Source organism: Anser cygnoides, chromosome 2 (genome assembly GCF_040182565.1).
Source record: "Anser cygnoides isolate HZ-2024a breed goose chromosome 2, Taihu_goose_T2T_genome, whole genome shotgun sequence".
Taxonomy (NCBI): Eukaryota; Metazoa; Chordata; class Aves; order Anseriformes; family Anatidae; genus Anser; species Anser cygnoides.
In genome coordinates, this window is record NC_089874.1 from 144,812,829 (window position 1) to 144,830,964 (window position 18,136).

An 18,136-nucleotide genomic window follows, 5' to 3' on the forward strand; every position below is an offset into this window, starting at 1 on the left:
CTATAACCAGTTCATTGTAGAGGTTGCTGCAGTCCATTTTCCAACTGAATAACACTTACTAATTGACTTAACGTAAGGCTGTTGAGACCATTACGATCATGACTCTAAGACTCATGTATCGGATGCTATGGGATCAATAGGAATTTATTCTCTCCTACTTCTTAAATGAAGTGAGAAATTCTCATGTTAAACTTGGGAAGAATAACTAGTCCAAAATTAGAAGATCACAGTAAAATAGAGGAGCTTGGATTTACTGTTTCTTTGAGTGGAATTTATATGTATATTAATTATTCCCTCTGTCAAACGTAGCTATTCTCATTACTGAGGAGTCTTTTTCTTTTGTAAGACTTACTGGAGAACTCTTCACATTCTTTACGTTGCCTCGATTCTGCATTCAATGAATATTTAGCTGAAGGCAATAAAGCCACTGGTCCTATCTATTAAAGCTATGTCCAGCAAGATGTGATAGGCATCAAGACATAATGTGAAACGGTTGAGATTTCTTAATGCTTTTTGCTCCTAACCCCAAAATAAACCAATAGCAGATGAGCCTTGTCAACAATTTGCTAGTTGCTTAGTACACTCTGACTACCATGTTCTAGAATGCGCTCTATATATCTGGTTGGTATTAAAATGCATAATGAAGAACATATTTACATCCTGTATTTTTCCAATCCTATTCACTATATGACAGGATTAATGGCCCTACAGTTCACGTCAGGAGCCAAATTGTTCTAATAAAATAAGAAGCAGCTATCTCCTGAGAGGCTGGACAGGGCACAACTTGTTTATTGTCAAATCTGAAACAATGCTAACAAAAGAGAGTTTTACTAAATCTCATTCATGCCCATAATATTTTACATGCTAAAACTATGCTGAGTAAATAAAATTCAGAAACCTGAAGGAAATCCTATTCTCTTATTTTCATTGAGCATTAGGAACGAGTTTGGCTCAGTACTGAAAACAACTTGTCTTCTAGTTCACCTCAGCTACTTCTGAGATACCTAAAGACTCATCATAATCTACACAAGATATGGAAAGTACTGTGCAAACAAGCAAAGGAACAGTCATAGTAGAAACCATGCAAATCACTGCCTAAGTAAAGTTTGTTCACAGACATATCTTAACCAACAGTCACATCACAAGTGAACCAGTGGTGATATCCTCATTCCACCAAGGTCAATGGAGGATGTGCCACAGCTTTAGCAGGGTCAGAATTCTTCCTGTGTCTTTGCCTTGAAGAACCTACTGACCAGTTTAAACAAATGAAACTACCCTGCTTTAAAGTCCAAGGGCCATGTTTTAACCATCATGCAGACTCTGCACATCTCCTAAAAGAAGTAAATTCAACTATATTATCTAGTTCTGTTCCTACCTATATTCTGCTATTTTGTTCTGATGTTTATAACTTGGAAGGTCTGATCCTTAGTATTCTATATTCTTTATTTATTTTCTGCTTTTAGTGTTTTTTATACAATATGTTCTTTGGAAGCTTTCTCCATGAACAACTGTGTGATGGTTCATGAAAGAAGAATAAATGATAAAAATTATGCCAAAGATGCTGAAAGGAGGAGTAGAAAAGCCATCTATTTAAAAAGGAGGAAGGTAAGAGAGCAGAATAGGTGTCATTAATCACAGTGGAGAAACCCCAGATTTGAAAGTTATAACTCTGGAAATATATATACATTACCATATATGAACGTATCCAAGTTTTAGAAAGATGTATGGAAGAAGACATCTCAAACTCTCACTATTCCCACACTACAAAAATACACAGCTTACTGCAGGATCTCACTTTAATTTGATCCCAACAGCACTGTGCTTTACATCCTGCTTGTACTTAGCACATTCAAAACATCCTCCAAATCTTCTGTCATTCTCCCTGTTGTCAAACCAAGGTATCAGAGTTTGAGATACCAAACAAAGATGATGGACCAGACTTTGAAATCTTGAACTGGAACAGATGTAGTTCATTTGCTGTTTAGATATATATAGCTTTATCTCCTCATCTTGCAGAAGTAGCATTAAAAAAAAAAAAAAAAGTAGCTTCTGTATTTCATATCCACTCAAATCACAGCAAGATGGGTCTCATCCAGGAAGATTGTCACTTTATGGGCATAGAAGCTTTTTTTTTTTTTGTAATTAATCCAAATCTGAATTTCCTCATTAAAAAAGAGAAAAAATAAAAATGTATTAAGTTTACCTGTGTACTCTGCATGCTTAGCATTCATGACATTTAAAGCAGAAACTGAAATTACTGTTTGGCAAGGGGCTACTCTTTTTTTTTTTTGTAATTCTGTGGAAATGCAAATACAGTCTTAAAAACAGGCAAGTAAGATGTTTATAAAAAGCTGAAAGCTACTTGGTTCACATTACATAGATGAAGTTTCTAATGTGAATAATAAGGGACTCAAGAATTAAAGGAAAGACACTGGCAGCTCTGAGGAGGTAAAGACAAATACACTATATACATTTTCTATTCTTAATGTAAGAAATACACATTTCTTAATTTTGAGAATGCCTTAAGCTTTTAAAACTGTTTCCATTTTCAGATAAGTTACAGTAAAAATCAGTAAGGTGTTCAGCTAAGTATCTCTAAATGCAGGCCTCTTTGATAATATCTTCATGGCTGAAGTCTGAGGTGTCTCAAGTCTTTTGTCATTTCAAAATCTTAATAACATAATTATCTTATTTAGATATGAAATAAGACGTAATTCCGGTTTTATGCATATATAAATTGTTCACACTGCAATTAAGTCAGTCTACTGCAAATAACTACTTGCATATGAAGAGTTCCATCCTTTGCATCTGAAAAATTAGTAAAATGTGTCAGGATAAAAACACATTTAAACACTTCTGGACACATCTTTTCATGAGAATGCAGAAGACTTCACATCAGCCAGAACAAACCCTTTCTAAATCTCTTAGATCATTGGCATGGATGCAATGTTCTACATGCAGATGTTTGCTCAGTCAGTGAACCTGAGGAGGCAGGAAACTCATTTATGTGCTTATTATCCTTCATAATAACTGTATACATGCCTAGAGATTAACACTCTAGGACCTCTTAGTAATGCAAATCACTGATACAATTTAAAATGCGGTGTGATAAAACACTACCCTATGCAACAGAGCAACTGAGGCACAGAAACGAAACAAAGACTTGCAGTTCCTGTTTAAGCTGTGAATGCTCCACATTTATTTACATAGGGGAAAAAGGGAAGAGAGAGGAGAAAAAAAACTCTTTGCAGACATGCATGAAAAAAATTCCATTATGGGGGTGGTGGGATAGAAGAATCTGACGTTTAAGACATACTGACCAGCTCTGTTGGTAAGAGAACCAGGCACCTTGGATTCGAATTTCATGCTCTCACCACTAAACCACAATCCCTGCAGAGCATTTAAGTAAAGCTATAAAATGGAACATCAAACACAAAATGCAAAGCTCAAGGATGTATTTGAATACTATCAAACATTCAGCTAATCAGATTTCTCCTTGGCTAAACATACATAAACAAAACAGTGAAATTATTCCATAAAGTAGAATATCATGGAGATCTTTACACGGTTACTACATGGAAAGAGCAGATACTGTTTCTGTTACAAACTAAGCATGAATGACAAAAATCAAGAAATTAATTAACACAGTAACAAGCAATGATGAAAAACAAGTCAACGATGTTTGTGGCTAAACAAAACGGGTAATGCTTAGCCAAAGTTTCAGAAGTTAGCAGTGAGAGACATAAATGAGAAAGGAGGATAATACTAAATGGTTCTGACATTAAATCATTCCAATACAAGCCTCTTGAGAGACATGTTATTCCTCCACAGCACTGCATTTCACCGTGTGCCTTTTCTCATTACATTTCTGCTAGGCTTAACTGTGACTTAAGGTATTTTTTAAGAAAAATCAAGTCCTGAAAGGCACATATTATGCTGAACCTCACAAAAATCTAGAATCAAATACCATTTGATGTATCTTGCTTTTCTATGAAAAGAGGAACTTTGTAATTAAAATTTTACATGGAAATTGATATACTGAGCAAAAGCACTACTCGCTCCAGCAGCAGTGAATAATGGTTCAGAGAGAGGTGTAAGAAACTTCTTGTTGGTAAAGGCAAATGCATATCCTTACTCCTGACCTGTCATACTCGACTCTAAACCTAAAAGCATAAGATAAAATAGTTCCTGTGAAGATCTATAATTTTTATAAGCGTAAATTGTTTTGATTTCCATATAAAAGGATTTCCCATGTTACCCTGCAATGGCCAGATCTCCAAGACTTGGCAGGAATGTCTATAATGGCCTGTGGTGGTGAACATCCATCTCGTCACATGATGTGGGAGCTACCATTTTGTTTTCTTCTAGCCCTCTTCCTGTTCATTGTGATTTGCTTTTTCAGAGGCACTAAGCATCTCCAGTCCTCCTTTTACCTGTCTTTTACCTTATAGAGGAACTCAGGCCTTTATAACCACAGAACTTGGTATTACACCTCTAAGAGATACTCCTCACTTCAGAGAGGTGCATGGGAAAGTGTTGTAAGCACCTCCAAAACACAAAACAGAATAAAAAGTGATTTTAAGGAGATCATCATAGCAGGCGTGTTATTAAGAGTATGAGGCTACTGAGTTGGCTGACCCCTCATTACCAAAAAAACAGATCATAATAGATAAAAATACCCCTGTGCGACAAACCACTCCACTGAGTCTTCTGTTGGATTTTGAGGTGCGATACACTTTTTTTTTTTTTTGCAGCTCTCTCCATCTACGGATATGAATGATGTGTAGCTGTTTATCAGCTAGAGTGCTTACAGTGAGCTCCCAATGGGGATAAAAGCAACAGAATGCAGATGAAAAAATGTTAAGACTTTAGTAATTAGAAAAAGCCAGCTGCCACTAATAAGGAGAAGGAATGTTAAACTGGGATTCTTTTTTTTTTTTTTTTTTTTTTTTTTTAAGTTTTCTGCCACTAAGACACAGAAGCCAAGTAAATCACTGGGCTTTTTCACTATATGATTGCTGGTAGAAAGCCATGCATGGAAAAACTACTGCAGCTCATCTGGTAGGAACACAAGCCCTAAATGGAGGTCTTCGTTCAGGTCAAGCTTTGGCAAATTCTAATCCTTCTCAGGTGACATTACTTGTATTCGACCACATCCCAGTTGATCTCTTCAAATATTTTCCTTCCTCTCCTCCTTAAGCCTTCCAGAGTGTGTTTAAGTAGCACAGACTAATGTTATTTTACCCAATGAGCCTCATATTACACCAGGCTCAATATGCAGTAGTTTCACTTAGCGGCTGCTTGGAAAGCTATTAAGAGAAAACAATACGAAACCAAGTCTGTCTTCAGATTCGGGTTTAATAGAGTCACATTTCAACCCTTTTCCAAAAACTGAAAAACTCTACATGTATTTATGCCACTGCTAATGTTACAAAAACTAAAAGTTGGAAACAGCAAGACTTTTTCCAGGAGGCTGATGGAAAGAACAAAAAGGAATGAAAAAGAGTTTGAGTTCTCAGATAGAGCATTAGAAAAGTGAACTACAGCTCTAAAATAAGAGAAATGCCTGACTTTCAGTCTTTCTGTAGGATCTGACAGTACTATCGTACGGGAGTGCAATATTCACCAGAGCAAGCACCACTTCAGTAGTGTTCACTACACCAGAGTCAGTTTGGCATTATCCACAGACTTATAAGAAAATGTGTGAGAGCAGAGTTAGTTCTAGTATCCTAATTATTTCACTCGCAAGCCACTCTCTGGTATTTGGAAAAATATTCATCTGAAAAGAAAAAAAATGGGTAACAAGGAACTCCCATGATGTAAAATTAACGTGATGGAAAACCTGATTTTTATGTTACTTGGTAGCTTTAAATGATCCAAATTACCTAGGTAAAGCAAGGTTTTCATCTTCTTTTTTATTTTGCCTCCTACATTTCACTTCCCCTGTGCACCAATAGCAGTTTGGTTTTTTTTGTTTGTTTGTTTGTTTTTCTTCTTTTAACATAGGTAAGAGAAGGGAAGTCAGAGATGGAACAGGTACTATTTAAAGACTTCTGCTGGCCGAGGAGTCTTGCTGAGACAGAACTAGGAACTCCTGTGTCACCACTGAATATGAGGAAGTTCCTCTAGGTTGCTCGGTACTCTTAACACATTTAGGGTTATTACTGCACAGGATTTAGTGCATGTATCTCAGGGATTCCTAAAGGGCACAGGCTCTCCATGTTTCTTCTCTCCTTCTTGTCCCCGAAAAGGGACAAGCTAGGTACCTAAGACATTACCAAACCAAACTACCCTTCCCAGAATCCCAGGAAGGCTGAGGCTGGCCAGGCCCTCTGGAGGCCACCTGGTGCCACCCGTGCCCAAGCAGGGACACCCAGAGCAGGGTGCCCAGCACCACATCCAGGCAGCTTCTGAAGGGCTCCAAGGAGAAGACCCCACAGCCCACAGTGGTGACAGCAGCGAGCCTGCTGAAGTTCAAGAAGTGTTTGGACAACGCTCTTGGACACATAGGCTGATTTTGGGGTGTTTCTGTGTGGAACCAGGAGTTGGACTTGGTGATCCTTGTGGGTCCCTTCCAACTCAGGATATTCTGTGGTTATGTGATCATCTTTGTGGCTCTGTGTTGAACTTTCTCCACTATGTCCATGTCTCTCCTGTAGTGAGAGACCCTTTGGAGTTGTATATATTTTAGTACTACAAATCTTTACAGCAGTAGACGTGCACACCATGTAACACTAGGTTATGTTTATGTAAAGATTTTATGTAGCCTACAGGTTATGTTTATGTAAAGCTTTTGCATGATTCTTCTCAGTTTCACAACACAAAAATTGCATTGAAGCAGTTAATATTTTATTTTTTTTTTAGAATAACAATTGTTGTAGAAAACACAAAATGAACACAGTAAACTTGAATAAGTATAGAAAACACTATAGGTAACCATTTAGAAAAAAAATGGCTACTTTCAACACTACAAAAGTGTTTGTAATTTTTCTCGTTTTACTTTGCAACTTTCCAATTGCAAATATTTCCTAAAATGTAATTCCTCAAACAAAATTTGAAGGCCAACAGTGAAGTCCAGCAATATCTGAGACTGAATAAGAGTTACGATGAGCAGTTATTCTGTGGTTTTATTAGCTTAAAAAAGAAACCGTGACCACTGTCACATCACGTCAGCATCAGTGAAGTTACTGCAGTCCTGCATACAGCACTGCTGCTGTGAGAAATACAGCTGGAACCCAAACACCTCTTCAGAAGCACCTTTAAATTAAAAGTACATTTAAATTACTAACTCCCATACTGCCATAACATTAATTTTTTCATACCGAAACACTGCTTTGCATTTGCATAAAACAGAAATTTATTTTGTTGCCACTGTCTTTGATGCATACATGTGTTAACCAAAATTTTTTCACGTGGACAGACTGACAATGAAAGCAATGCCTCTGGGATCCGACATGTACCCACGTACCAGCATGGCAGGCTTCCCCGTGCTGTACCACACCAGGCATACAACCCAGGCATGCTCCACATGACCTGTCCATTTGCAATCAGTACTTGCTGAACATCTTAAAGCCACCACGAGAGAGAAGCATCTAGGCCATGTACACTTGGATGGCCCAGGAGCCTATCTAACATGAAGGTCTCTCCCACCATCAGCTGTTGCCCCAGGAGCAGATGACCAGAGCGCAGACACACAATCACCTTACTACAAAAGGTGCCATCCCTCCTCACGTTAACTTTCCTCACAAGTGGCAGTTCAGCAAAGTAGGGGAGAAAAGACTGACTGTTTTGGAGAAGACAGAAGGCCAAATTTAGAGGTGAAACCACCTCCCAAGAATGCTCCTGATGAAGGTATTAGAACATGTAATTCCATGAGGCTAGATAAATAATCCAACACCCCGTGAAACATTATTTGCTTTTACATCTCTTGCAAGAGTGAAGCATCCCAACACAGAGGCCATTTTTAATTATTTTGCAATAACAGGCAATAACTTTAAACAAACTGAAACAAGAAGCTGCTGTCTCATGTTGTAAGCACAACCTAAGGCATCTTGGAGGCATTATAGTGCTCCTGCTGAGTTACAGTTACTTTTGCGGAGTCAAAACTGCGTCCATGCCCATCATTTATTAGCATGCACTGCGTAAAATGAGACATAGACCAGATCTGAACTAGCTGTCATGAAAGGCCAAAGAACACTTCTGCTAGTGGGGGAAAATCCAGCCCAGATTCTCCTCTGGTGACTTCAGTTCAGGGTTTCTTTCTTGGCTGTTGTCTAAGTAATACTAGCACTACACAGCCCCACCGTAGCTGGGATCCTTAAATGCTATCTCATTATAGATAATGTGAAAGATGATTAAACTTTAATTCCCATTCAAAAGAGTGTTAGCTACATGATTGCCAGTAGATTCAACAGGAAAGTCAGAGGGTTTATAATAAAAACATATCTATCAAAAATTTTGCAGCAATTGAAAAAAGAAATGAGCAGGTCGGTAATGCCTATCTTTGCTAAGCATAGTTGCTGTTTCAGTGGTTTCCAGCCTGCCCAGCAAATTTCAGAACGGACACGCTGGCTGTTGTCAGCACTGCTATACATGTGCAGATTAATCTGTGCATGCACAACAGCCATTTGTCTGATGTGGCTGGTTTGGGTTTGGGTTTGTTTTTTTTTTTGGTATTTCAAAGGTGGCAACCATACGGCTGAAGAGACCATGCATTAGTGCAGAGTATATACTTGTCTGTAACATATTTGAGCCAGCATTTCAACTCAGGAAAAAAAAATAAAAAAATTATCTGGATCAGGAAGTTTATACTTTGTTGCACCACTGCAATTCTCTATCACAAAAGCTGTTGTCCCTCTGCAGTGTATATCTGTACAAGTTTTTCCCAGTATACACACAGGTACAGGTATTCATTGCTGCAGCCTACTTGGGAGTTAGTAGCAACCTCTCAGTGATTTAAACAAAATAAATACATTTTAGATGACACCTAGAAGCTTACATTCCCCAAACTATTTATCTTTTAGGTCTCTTACTCTGTCTCACTACATCTATGTTTGTGTCTGTTTTTCCTCAAGGTGAAGAAAATCTTGATGTTTCGCCAAAAAAATAAAAGTTTCTGCAAGGTAAATTTGAGACTAGTAACAGTGAAACTCTGGATTATTTTTAAGTTTACATTTTAAAAACCCTAGAGAGCAAAAAATATTATTTAAACACAGTAAAATTTTACTAGACAGACTTTTAGAGCACTTTGAATCTATATTAACCATATATGATATTTGCTGGTGCCCTCTTCAAATAGTGTTTATATTAACAGCGTTTATTCTTAAATGTAATTACGTAATTGCATGCCTGTTCTAAATATTGGCTGTAATTAATCACACTTTCCTTACCAGACAAACACCATCCCAGAAAAACAAAACAACAACAACAACAGGAGTGGATAGCTTAAATTCCATTTGCTTATAAAAGGACAAAGTTTCACAGATACATCAAGTACTTGGCTCTACTGAAATCAGTATTTCAAAAAGAAATACGTAACTGATTAATTAATGGATGCCATGCTTAATTACTGGATACCAAACTGCATGCTATCAAAAGATGTTTCACAAGCTTCTCCTGTTATAGTGAAGTAGAAATCATGAACATTTTTGTACTGTTCACCACGTCTTGACAAATGGAATCTTAAAAACCTCCCTTTTCTTTGTGATTACATAATCAGGGTACTTAAGATATCTTAAGAAAAATCACTTTTTTGCCCATACTACTATTTTATTCCTTTCTTTACATTCTTTCACTCCTTACAGTTTGTACACTCAAGTTCAAGAGGAAAGGCCAGGAAATTTAATCACCAATATCTTTCCCATGCTACTGCACAAAATGAAATGTGAAGTGACAACTCGTCATTTAAACAACAAGGAATTCCACCAAAATAAAGTAGCACAAAGCCACATAGATTCATTCTAGCATTGTCTTCAAGAGTATTTAAGTACTAATATAAGGATGATGTATACATGTACATAAAATGCTAACATCTGCTTCATGGACCACAGTTTGATAGGTGAAGCTCAGAGGTGTGCATGTCTTTGAAATCAAGGTGCTGAGATGGGGCAATCCAAAATTAAAGACATACAATTAAGTTCCCAAATCCTTCTAGTTGCACAAGATGTCAGAAAATCTACAGTAAGAAGTACTGTGATACTCCCTCACATGATGAGTTACAGTGGTTGCCTCCACCCCCTGCTCAGAATATCAACCTTCATTTCAACTAAGTACTTTTGACATACAAGATATACAAACATCAATTTCTTGTAATTCCCCCTTCCCCATCTCCATGAAGAAACTATATTGGAAAGGTGGCATTAAATTCTCTGTCTATCAGACTCTCGCTCTTGCCTCTCTTGTGTTTGACACCCAGCTGCACCGTTATCTGCCTTTTGGGGAGCACACACAGGAGAGGCCACCACCCTGATCTGTTTCAACTTCACTTCTCCTCAGAGTTTTGGAGAAGTGTTAGTGAAAATGGACAGGATTGTTCACCTCATTTTAAACCATGCGACAGCTGAATCAGAGAAACATAGCTGCATCACTTTTCTCAATTCAGGCCCACAAGTTATCTTACTGCCCACAGATATATGAAGTTTAATAGGTTAAAAAAATAAACCCTGGTCAAAAAATGGTCTTAATGCATGGAGCTGCCCGGACAAAGCCATTGTGTAGACAGGAGCAGTAGCTGTACAACCCAAACTCCACATCTGTCCGATGGTGCTCAGAAGCAGGATCCACTTGACACATCACTTAGTAAGGTGCATTGGTCAGCATCCAAATTTATTATAGTTGGATTCTCTTCACAACCCCTTTTCCACACACTACACCTACAATTCTTTGGGAGGACATTTAACAGGCTTTAAAACCAACACCACTGCCCAGAAAGCAATAGATTCACTGCACATGCATAAAGTGACTTTGCAGTACCCAAATAATGCTTTCCAAAGTATTGCATCTGCTAAACAAACACTACACAGACAATGAGTATACACAGCATGGCAGCACCTAATTTTGGTGTCTAAAGCAGCCCGTGATGAAAGGATCAAGCTGTTACACTTGTGCATTATCAATAGCCAACATATATGAAGTCATGCTTTTCACTAAGAAAAGGATTAGCAAATACTTGGAGTCTAGACAAATACCAGAAGGTTCTCCAACTGTGCTTGAACAAATCTTTGAGGTTAAAAGAGAGGGCATATGTGAGGAAAAAAGTGATTTAATTTAGTATTATATATCTAAAAATCAAGTAGATATCTAATACAAAATAAATTCTTCAGGAACTATATCTGTTAACTTTAACAGAGCTGCACCAACATGTAATTTTAATAAGAAAGGTCAGAAGGTTGGATGTGGTGCATCTCCTCTCATTCGGTGTTGATTTCAGCTTCCCTCAGAGGCCAATAATACATATCTGAATTACACGTCAATTACAGATAGGGGAAAATGGTCATCTTATTTAAATTTTATTGAGTTTGAGGTATGCTTTATCTGATCAAAGGCAGACATCTACCATAGGGTGAACTAAATTGTACTAAAAGCTCCATAGGCCCCACTGACTAACACTCCATCAGTTCTAAACGGAAACGTAGACATTCCTGTTGCAGATAATAATGTGTAGTCATGTGAATTCCACCCCCACAGTTTATAATCAAGGATGCATTTTTGGAAAGGGATGTTATGACTCACCTATAAGTTTCTGACTTTGATGTACAGTCCACTGGGAAAAATACGCAACCTGTGATGATCTGCAGGTTTGACTAGACAGTGCCCTCTAATCTATGAAAACAAATCAACTTACATAGCTAAGGGGTTTTTTTTGTGTGTGGGGGGGGTGGGGGGGTTGTTTTTTTTTTTGGTTTTGGAAAAAGAAAAATACCTAGATGAGCAGAAATGAAATGCAGACCTCCATGGGATATTCAGACTTTTGGCAGAAGTAGGAAGAGAAAGAAAATGAAACAAAACAAACAAACAAAATGTTTAAAGACCATTCTCTTTCTTTATGCCTTCAGTTTTGATACTGAACACCTCTTCCACATTCTGTTTTTAAAATAACATCATGTCATTCAATGAAAGCAACTTATATAAAACAGCTCCATGCTAGTATGCTTTATCATATTAATTACACAGCCCTGTATACTGTAGCTGATACATTTAAGTGGGAAACAGTATTATTATTTTTATCACCTTAGCTTCCCTAATTATTAAACACCCTCACTTCTGGTATTTGTCATGCATTTTGACCTGCTCTAGCAACAGGTTTCAGTTAAGCCATAGGAAACATGCTCCCAAAAATTGGAAGCCACCCAGTCAAACCAAGTCTATCAAGCAGATAAATATGTCCTTCATCACACTGACGAGCACTTTGAAAATCTTCCTACAGGTTTTAATACAAAAGAATAAAAGCATACACTTATTATGTCTGACCAGACACCCATCTAGCCCAATATCCTCACTCCAAGTGACCTGTAATAGAAGCCAAAAGGATGCATACAGAAAAGGAAAATTATACATAAATCAGTATTATGCTATGTGCTCCCCATTTTCAGCACCCACCATAAAAATCCTCAAGACACCTCAGGGTGTTAGATGCATGTGACCTGCTCCACAGCTATCCTGCCTGGTCTCCAGTTGTTGCTCCAGAAGGTCACGTACATCATCTGTCAAACTTGCCAGGCCCAAAAGGGCATCTTAAATATCACAGACAGCACTAGAATTCTACTTCAGGCAACTGGATCAAGCACCTGAACTTAGGTGTCCACTTTCAAGCTGAATCCCACTCTTGGCATTTTGAGCATCCCTTCTGCAAATCTGCACAATCCACTTCAGCACGGTGCATTGTTAGCTAGTTCGTTATTCCTTCATTTACACAGAAGTTCTCGCTTTTGCTGAAGTTCAAGAAGCTTCCTCAGACTTACCAAACAAGAGAGAATACACAGCCGAAAATTTTACAGCTTGACTTTTCAACAGTTTCGGTGTAAGCATATTCTTACCGGCGTAGTAGTAGGATGTGTACATAAATGTTTCTTAACTAAATATCCTAAGTAGTAAGGGGTAGAAACTACCCTCTAGAGCTTTAGTAATGCTCACAGGTACCTGGGGAATCTCTCCAGAAAGTGTTAACATGTCTTTTACAAATTGTTACGAGTATTTAATGTACAACCTGAGGAAAACAGTTCAAAGTACAGCTTCATAGTAGGATTTTAATCCTTGACCTACAGACAAAAAATTCAATGTCCTCCAAATGTAGCACGTTTCAACTTCAAAGGGAAGAGGTTAGATCAGATAAGATGTTTGGATACTGTTGGACAATTAAAAGATGTTCTTTATTATATGATTTTTTGTTGTTTAAGGTAGTACATTGCTCTTTGGAGTTAGTAAAATTCTTGTAAAAGTAGATGTAGTATTTACCTTAATCAAGTATTTCCAGCACAGGTTCTTTTTTCCTGATAATCAAATCCTCAATCTTTCCCACATAGCTGAGAAGGGCTCCGAGATTACCTGCTTCTCAGGTAAGCATATTATTAGGAAAGCTACATCCCCTATATCTAAATAAGCTTTCCTCTAGCTGAAAATCCATGTAACAGATTAATTACTGCTGTGTGGTCAAGATATCCATCTTACATTGTTGTGATACAGATTTAATCCGCATAATTTTGATTCCAGCAACTATATTCCTCCACATATGCATGTAATCCTATGAGCACCCTAGAAAGAGCTATATTGAGCCACTGACACTTGAGGAAGCTTCCCTTCCCAGGCTTTCCTATTTCTGCCTGCAGATATTTTGCCATCACAATTGTTATTTACCATTCACACATTGCCACAGATGTATTCCCTTTCTTCATGTATACCCAACACAGTGTGAGAACATCCAGAGGATGAGTATTTATGGTAACCTCTATCACACTCCTTGAATATGAACTCTTATGAACTAAATAGAGAGACAAAATTCCTACACTCACAGCTTTACTTATATCCAAGATCTGCAAAAAAATTCCAATATCCCCATGTGAATGTGTCCCCTTCATATCTCCTTGCTATTCCAGCAGTGGTCTCATCAACTCCAGAAAGTCTCTCTGTAATACAAAGTCTTCGTGTCAATGCCGGCACTGCTATTACATTGACTTTTTGTTTGTTTATTTGTCAGAGAATTCTTTTAGCAACTAATTTTTGGTGGTTGTTTACAATGAAATCTATATTCTTTTCAGCTGATGCTTTTGCAGAAACCCATTGCTCCTCCTGGTAAACCAGGCTGATAGTTTTCATTTCTACATACTACCATTTGGATCTCACGTTTGGGAAAGTTGTTCTCCTCACTTCTCAAAGAGGAGGAAAATCATGCTTGGTCTCTCATACATGATATTCAGTGAAGTGCTCAGATATGAAGTTGTTCATCTTATACTGATTGCTAAAGAGAAGGAGAAATCCAAAGAAGAGATTAAATTTTTCATTGAAGTGAGCAAGTGAATAGGTATCTAAAAGAAGTGAGAAATCAAGTTATACAATTAAACAAGAAAGGGAAAGGAGGTGCTCTGATATTAAATAAGCTAGCTGTGAAATTGGACTACTGACCTTTATGCTGTAAAACCCTTAAGTATATTTTAGAATAGCTTCTAAAAGAAAGGCAAGCGACAGTAATCACCTTCTTAGGATGGAGACTTCCAAAGGGAGAACTTGCTAGAGTGATTTGAGGGAAGTACGGGCTCTGGTCTGAGTGCACGAGGCAAAGCAGTATTTTAAATGAGCTGCAGAAGTAACTAAGTCAAGCAGTGGAGCTAGCAGAATCTGTTGATCGTGATGCAATTAAAGAGTAACTTTTAAGATCGTGGCATTGACTAACAAAGCAAAAGTCAATGCCAGGTAGGATCCACATTCTAAGCACAGATTTTTTTGTTCCCCTTTACTGCAGTGTTGCATGCCTTGGTTTGGGAAAGGGTTGAAAGCAGAAGGGTATACAGAGGTCTGGAAACGTCCACTCAGATTTACTAAATTCTTGTTTACTAGAGTATTCCACAGACACACCAACACAGGCATATATATACTTAAAGTTTATGGTACGCAATTTAGCTACTTTTCAAAAAAGAAAAAAAAAGTCAGCTACACATGATATTTGCCATGATTCCAGACTGAATGCAATCGATTTCTACCGCACAGGAGACTCAATCTATGCCAAAAATTTTATTTCATTAAGAAAATGATATTATGGAGCATCTGAGATCATGTAACAGACAAAACAGAATGCCAGAGAAATTTTAACTGCCAGTACCCCACAGTGAATGCCTGATTATTTGCAGATGGGATATGGAAAAATTGTGAAATTATTGGAATTTTGAGTCCTGTACGAAAGCATTACTTCAGACTGCATGTGTCATGGCAAATGTCTATTACAGTTTTGAATACATTCTTAGATTTTGCTTTCAGTACTTAAAACTGGCTGTGCTTACTTCTTTAGGCTTATTAACTGGAAAAGACTGCATTCTTCAAAGCACGAAGCAAAACCCTAAGGTGACAGCACAAAACAGTGCCAGTAAGTCAACTGTCAATACCGATGTTATTTATCCAATAACTAAACTAAAACCTAATCAATCTCCTTTGGAAAAGCCAGTTGTTCAACAAGCACAACAATTGGTCTAAGATCAATCAGTGAACATGAGATCAATTAAAACCAGCTTAAGTTTTTGCAGGAGGACAATTCACACAACTCAAGTTAGATGTCTATTCATTTCAGTACTCCCACAATGCAATCCTTAAGCTCTGTTGTAAAGCAGAAATACCACTATCACCCTCCGCTGTCTAGCCAGCACTCTAAGTAGTTCCACATTTAATTAAAGACACAGTATCCCCTTTGTTAGCACAGATAGCCTGGTCACTTTAAAGGACTGCTATCGTTTTAGCCACACACACAAAAATTAAATTCTGGAAACCATCTGTTGAAAACCCATCAAAACCAAATTGCTTTGCAATTGCATTTGTACCCACTCTGAAGCTTACACATGCATGAAAGTGCAAACTATTTTCCTTTTGCAAGTTTTGTACCGGCTTAACATTGAAGATGTCAGCTCCCTCCCCTTCCAAGGAAGGCTTTAGCACAATTTGACGAGAAATCCCAGTTTCTTGGCAGTGGAGCCACCTGATTTCCAGTTAACTTTAGAAACGGGGGGGAGACACGGCCCAGAAAAGCACAGGAAAAGGGGCAACAAAATAATTCGGAACATGCAGATGATAAAAACATTGTACACTGAAATTCAACCACCACTACCCCCAAAAAAAAAAAAAAATAAAAAAAATCAAACGGGAGCCCCCGATAGCCCTGACAGCTGGGGCAGAGCTGCAGTAACCTTTTTGTCCACACGGGTGCTGTACTGGCACATCTCACCGCTCCGCCCGCTCAACTCCGGCAAGCCTGGCTCCAGCATCTCGCCCGAGCCGCCGGGACCCGCACCCCGGGGGCTCAGGACCCCTCCCGGGGCTCCCCCTCAGCCCAAGCCCCCTGCGCGACCACGACCCCCCCTTAAGCCCTGCGCCCCACGGGGTTCCCTCAGGGTGCGCGAAGAGGGACCGGGGGGGGCGTCCTGAGCGGTGTCCGGGAGCACACCGGGGACACTGCAGCCCCCTGGGGAGACCCCCGACGGCTTCTTGGGGGCGCTGCTCGGGGTGAGGGCTCGCCGCCCCCCCGGGAAGGGCACCTAGCCCGACGGCGCTGGCAGCGGCGGTCCCCGCCGGGGCTCGGGGTCCCCAGCACGGTGTCACCCCCCCCAATTTCACCGCCCCCCGGGGGCCGGGCTCACCTGCCCGGGGTGCCTCCGGCGGGAGCCCCCGCTCACCTCTCTTGCTGCGTCTCCAGCGGCTGGCTTGGCAGTGGCCGTAATCCATGCAGTTGAGGATGAGCAGGGCAAAGGAGAAGAGGCGAAACTGCATCCTGGGCCGCTGGGCTGGGCAGCCTCCCTCCCTCCCTTCCTCCGGCGGCGAGGGGCGGCGGGGGCCGGTGCGGGGCTGCGGGCGGCCGGGGAGGGGGCGCCGGAGCTCGGCGGCTGCCGCGGGGCCCGGCGGGGGCTCACTCGCCTCTCGCCCCCCTTCCCACACGCTGCGACCTCCCGGCGGCTTCCAGCATCGCCCCGGCGCTGCGGGGAGAGAGCGGGGAAAAGCTGGGCTCGGGGCTTCCCTCGTCCTCCCCCTCCTCTGTTTCTCCCCGTGGGGGAAAAAATAAAAATAATAATAATAATAAATAGCAAATAAAAAGCCAGGTCCGGGCGGGAGCGGAGTCCCAGAGAGCCCCCTAACTTTTTTCCTTTTTTTTTTTTTTTTTTTTTTCCCCTCGCTCCCTCCCGGCTCCCCGGTGCGCCCCGGGGCCGGGCTGTCAGGCGAGGCAAGGCGCTATTTATCCCGGCGCGGGGGCGCACCCCGCCCACACTCGCCCAGGTCTCGGGCACGGCGGGGCGAAGCCGCCTCCCCTATCCCCTACTCCCCTACCTCCCCTACACCCCTACCTTCCCCCGGCGGCCCCGCCGCCAGCTCGCCCCGTCGGGCCGGAGGAGCCCCGACGGGGCGACAGCTCCGGACCACATGCAAGCGCTGTGTCCCCCCTCCAAAAATAAAGAAAAAATAAAATAAAAATAAAATAAAAAATTTAAAAATCTACAACACAAAACACCCCACCTTCCTCTCTTTATCCTCTCCTCTCGGCGGCAAACCGGGCCGCCGGTGCGCGTCCCCCCCCCGGCCGCCCCTTTTATGCCGGGGGGCGGCCGCGGCGGCGCGGGCAGCGGGGCCGTGCGGGCTCGGCGGGGATGCGCGGGACGTAGGTGGTGCTGTGCTCCCAGCCATGCCGCCCCGCCGCTCCGCCGCCCGGCCCTAGCGCCGCCCGGCGCCGCGCCCCCGCCCTCCGCAGCCCCGGGGGCCCCCAGCGCCCGCCCAGCCCTGCCCGAGCCCCCCCGCCGGCTGCTCCCGGCCCCGCCGCTCGCTCCCGCTCCCCGCAACGCCGCCCTGTCCTTCCCCTGAGCTGCTTTGGGAAACCTCGTCCCGCTCGCTTCTCTCCCCCTTTTTCCCCCTTTTTTCCTTCCCGCAGTGTGTGGTAATTAAATCTGTTTCCTTC

At 41.0% G+C, this 18,136-nt stretch overlaps 1 protein-coding gene across 7 annotated transcripts in view; it reads right to left on the reverse strand.

Moving 5' to 3' along the window:
* RSPO2 (R-spondin 2) overlaps positions 1–17,874 on the reverse strand; it is a 112,208-nt gene extending 94,334 nt beyond the window's left edge. For 2 of the 7 annotated variants that reach the window (XM_066990659.1, XM_066990657.1), the window contains exons 1-2: positions 17,701–17,874; positions 16,833–17,165 (exon numbers count right to left, since the gene is read on the reverse strand). In XM_066990659.1, the coding sequence (XP_066846760.1) occupies positions 16,833–16,962 (130 nt within the window). In that variant the 5' untranslated portion in view covers positions 16,963–17,165; positions 17,701–17,874. Of the gene's footprint in view, positions 1–16,832; positions 17,171–17,700 lie in introns of those variants that run through there. The other 5 variants (XM_066990656.1, XM_048068757.2, XM_066990660.1 and 2 more) reach the window with 5 other exon arrangements.
* Positions 17,875–18,136: the final 262 nt, after the last annotated feature.